Genomic DNA, 4,165 nt, shown 5'->3' with positions numbered 1-4,165 from the left:
TAACTTCATTAATCCAATACATTCTTAAGAATGGACAAATATTGAAGTGCGCACATTAGCTATACAGTTCTATCAATCAGGCTGGTTGTCTTTAAATTGAGAGCAGAATTAGAATACAATAGATTAGATATTTTAAATAAAACTAGATGTTGTTTCTAGAGCAGCAACTCTAATCTTTACCTCAAAAATATCTGAAATGTCAATAAAAGAAATAATAATCCTGATATAATAATACTGAGTGAAGTTTAGAGTATTAGTATCATCATTCATTCTGTTATCCTGCAGGTAACGTTTAGCAAGATCAGGCTGGTCCGTCTCAGCCAGCAGCTCAGTTTAAAATAAGGATTTACCAAACTTTAAGATATGTGACTAACTGAACTTTTAGCTTAAAACAACTGACTTTTAGCCGAGCTAGCGTGGACAGGGCAGATGTTGCTTGTGTTACATGTTAATGCTGGTTAAACAGGCGCCGGCTTTTTACTCGAGAAGGTTTGCACCAACGTGCAACCAATGTAGAGTCACGAGAACCGATACTACGAGCTGCCATGAATTACAGACTGTGGCAGCCGTCACAGTTCCATAATGAACTGAAAATGTTTACGCTTCCCTCTAACATTGTGGCAAAACATCCCTCACAACCAGCAAAAGTATCCACCATCGATCAGTGAGTGGACAATCTCCCCTCGCTCTAACCCTCCTGTAGTGACAGTCACACTGCTCTGTGTGAGAGACACAGACCAGAATAGGTGTGTGTGTGTGTGTGTGTGTGTGTGTAGAAAAGAGTACTGAAAGGAAAAACAAGGTGAGCAGATTAAAATAGTTTGTAAGTTAAATAGTGAATTAAGTAAATAAGAAAACAATTTATTACAAAAGAGGCCACTGTTATATTTCATAATGTTTTTAATAAGGATTCAAGGTTATTTTATTGTCATTTACAACACAGGGTTGTAGAATGAATTTAGATATAGTTACCTGTATGATACTTTTCAAAACAAAATAAAAATTGATTAACGTCAAAAATAAATGAATTACTTATTTGTATGATGACATGTTGAGAGTTTGAGTATATACAAGGAGTACTAAATACAAGGAGTGCATGTGGAGATTAATTAATTCTTTTGTTTTTATCGTATAACGTGGTATCAAATTGGGTATTAAGAATCATGGAATTTCACTGGGCTCGGCCCCGACAGAGAGAAGAGGGGAGAGGCTGCAGTGTGCTAAGTAATACGGCCTTGAGACGGAGGCTCTCACTCTCACTGGAAAAAGATTATAGAAGTTAAGTAACAGAGCACACACAGGGGGACAGGATGTTTATCAGAAGGAAGCCCAGCACAACAACACTCAGGTTGGGTAAATACGCACCTGAACTCACCACGACAGAGTTTCTCCAGTGCCTCTGGGAAGGCACGAGTGTACCGCACAGGCAGGCACAGATGGCCTTCTGACCTTTATTTGACAGAGAGAAATGTAATGAACTGAATAGAAGAGGACTGTTAGATAGCAACAACGTGGAGTACTGACATTATATGTTACGCTGACTCGAGTGCTTATGGAGTATCTTCCTGAGGAGTTTTTTTTTCCTTTTCTTTTCTAACTATTCTCCACACATGTATCCAAGCCCTTCCCCAAAAGTGCTGTTCAGTGATTTACCTCTCAGGGTCCGTGTTTACTCCAACAACTGGTTTGTCCTTGCTTAAAACCTTACTGGCAACAAGTAGCATTGTCCCATCACCTAACAAAACAAACTGCAGTTAGAGAACTTGTATTGTGTGTTTGAAGCCTTTGTTCATGTGACTTTTTGCCCCCTGGGTTGAATAAGTTAAAGTCCTGCCCATTCTGTACATCATCATGCCTGAACACAAAAGTCAGCGTTCAAGGAAGATTCTTTTATCCAGTTCTTTTAGTCAAACAGATAGTAGAGATACGACCTATATACTGTATTTGTAATTAATCAGTGTCACAGGGGTTCGAGCAGGGCTGCAACTATGATGATGATTCTCTTCATTTTCAATTAATCGTTGAGTCAATAAAATGTAAAAAGAAAAAAAAATAAAGAAATAAAGAAAAACAATCTCCCAGAGCACAAAGTGACGTCTTCAAATTCCTTATTTTGTTAACAGTTAAAAACCCAAAGAATCACATTTCAGAAGCTGGAACCAGCAAATGTTTGACACAGAGGCTGGAGTGAAAAAACAACAAAACAGCTCAACTAAATCATCTAAAACCCCTACCTCCAGCAGAGATGATGGTGTCCGCCCATCGCACCACTTCTTCATCGTACTCTCCCCTCTTCACCACTCGCACATCGATGCCCTCTCTCCTGCAAACACAGAAACATAAAAGTTCTCTTTACAAACAGCATCCCGGGTGCAAAACCTTCCCCGTCTGGTTCTCAGGAATGTGGCAGTGGTAATGTCCCTGCGGCTGGGCCACAACTTACCGCAGGCTCTTCACAATATGTTCCACATTGTTGGTGTGGATGTTGTGTCTTTCCAGCAGGCCGCTGTAGCTGGAGCCCTTCATAGCAAGCTGCAAAATACAAGACACAGCAACAAAAATGAAAGGTAAAATGTCAGAGGTCACAGGCATGCCTGGAAGAGGAAGGCCCTCCTTACTTACCAGCTGTTTCAAGTCCTCTTCAGAGAGCCCCGCATAGCGATACCTCTGCTGTTCAAACTCATACCGTGTGGTCTTTGTGACCACCGCCACTTTCTCCGGTTTAAAGCCAGCTTTCGGCTGCGAGGAGGGGTTGCATGTTGAAGTGTGGAGCGGGCGAAGGGGGTTACCGTACAGCAGGCTGACAGCTCGATTCCCAAAGCTCACAAAGTTAACCACCGAGCGGCGAGTCATTCTTACAAGCGAACACACAACCATAAACTCTACTCACATGTCCCGTTACCAGCGCTGAACGAGGCTCGGTGCTGCGGTTACGTAGCTGTCATACTGGTCCATATGTCTGTCCTCTGGCCAGCTGTAGCTACTGTCCATTCACAACCCACACACCCAGCTGTCAGAGAAGGTCACCAGGTTCGAGCTCTTCCCTAGCTGTTAGGTGAACCGCTTATAACTTAGTGGTGTTACTTTATAAGTGTCCCAGGGAACTTACTAAACTGCAGCAACAGTTAACGTTAGCCAACTTAGCTCGCTACTAAACTAACGGCTAGTTATTCTAATACCCGTATTTGGTAAGGTTAAACACAACACGTTACCAGCCGAGCTTAAAAAGCTAAAAGCAGCTAGCACAGGTTGTAAGCGAGTGCTCACTGTATTTCACATGTTCCGACTGGGGGTTGCTCTCTCTACAACCCGCAGTGACCCGCAGTGACCCTCTCCTCAGGTCCGAAAGGTGTTTAAACGCGAGGTAACACACATGGGCAGGTTAAGAATAAACGACAACACAGGAGAACACTGGGGACACTGCACGTACCATGCAACCTGGCACGTACCCCAGATGTACGTACGCACGTACGCTACGTACAGTTTAATCTGATTGGCTACGTGGCTTTCACGGAGGTGACGTTTTGTTTTGGCTGTTGCCCCGCACATAGACATATAAATGTCGCAGCTCGTGATGCGTTCACAGAACTATACTAAAATCATACATAGATATTATCCCATAAAGTTAGTGATTTGCAAATATTTTCAGTCTTAGGCTACTTACTCAAAAAATGTAATATATTACACACTAATCTTTTTAAAAGTAATATTATTACTTGACTTATTACTCCCTGCTAACAGTAATTAGTTACACTACTAGTTGTATAACTTTTCTGCTACTCCCCACAAAACTGTTATTGTGTCCTTTCTCCCCAAAATTCAGATTTATGATGATTAAAATACAGTTTTGTTGTTAAAGTAAAAGTAAATGGGATATTTCAAGCTGCTGAATGTAAGTGTTTACTCATTTTGAGAAATTTTACTTAAAGAACATAATTTGTAATTATTATTCATCTTTTTTTTACATTATCGAGGCAATGAGCATAATTAATTTGTTCATTATTTCAGCTAAATGTTGCATTCATAAAATTCATAGAAAGTTACTATCTTATATTACATTCAACATACAAGATCTGAACATATATCTTCAAACACTTTTATATTTAACAGTTGTAACTTGATATGTGTGTTTTTTTGTATTACATTTTTAGTCTTTATGCATAAT

At 40.4% G+C, this 4,165-nt stretch overlaps 1 protein-coding gene across 1 annotated transcript; it reads right to left on the bottom strand.

Moving 5' to 3' along the window:
- Window positions 1–1,365: 1,365 nt before the first annotated feature.
- On the bottom strand, window positions 1,366–3,461 carry LOC118322311 (NAD kinase 2, mitochondrial-like; the record flags this gene model as incomplete). Its single annotated transcript, XM_035653960.1, is given in 5 exon segments — window positions 1,366–1,449; window positions 1,654–1,735; window positions 2,235–2,323; window positions 2,444–2,532; window positions 2,623–3,461. Coding segments are annotated over 5 exon segments (599 nt in total), but the record flags the coding sequence as incomplete, so codon positions are not given.
- Window positions 3,462–4,165: the final 704 nt, after the last annotated feature.

The sequence above is a fragment of the Morone saxatilis genome, unplaced genomic scaffold, assembly GCF_004916995.1.
Source record: "Morone saxatilis isolate NCDOM2014 unplaced genomic scaffold, NCSU_SB_2.0 Contig12, whole genome shotgun sequence".
Taxonomy (NCBI): domain Eukaryota; kingdom Metazoa; phylum Chordata; class Actinopteri; family Moronidae; genus Morone; species Morone saxatilis.
Note: the sequence above shows the minus strand (reverse complement) of the source record. Positions and strands in the feature narration are given on the sequence as shown.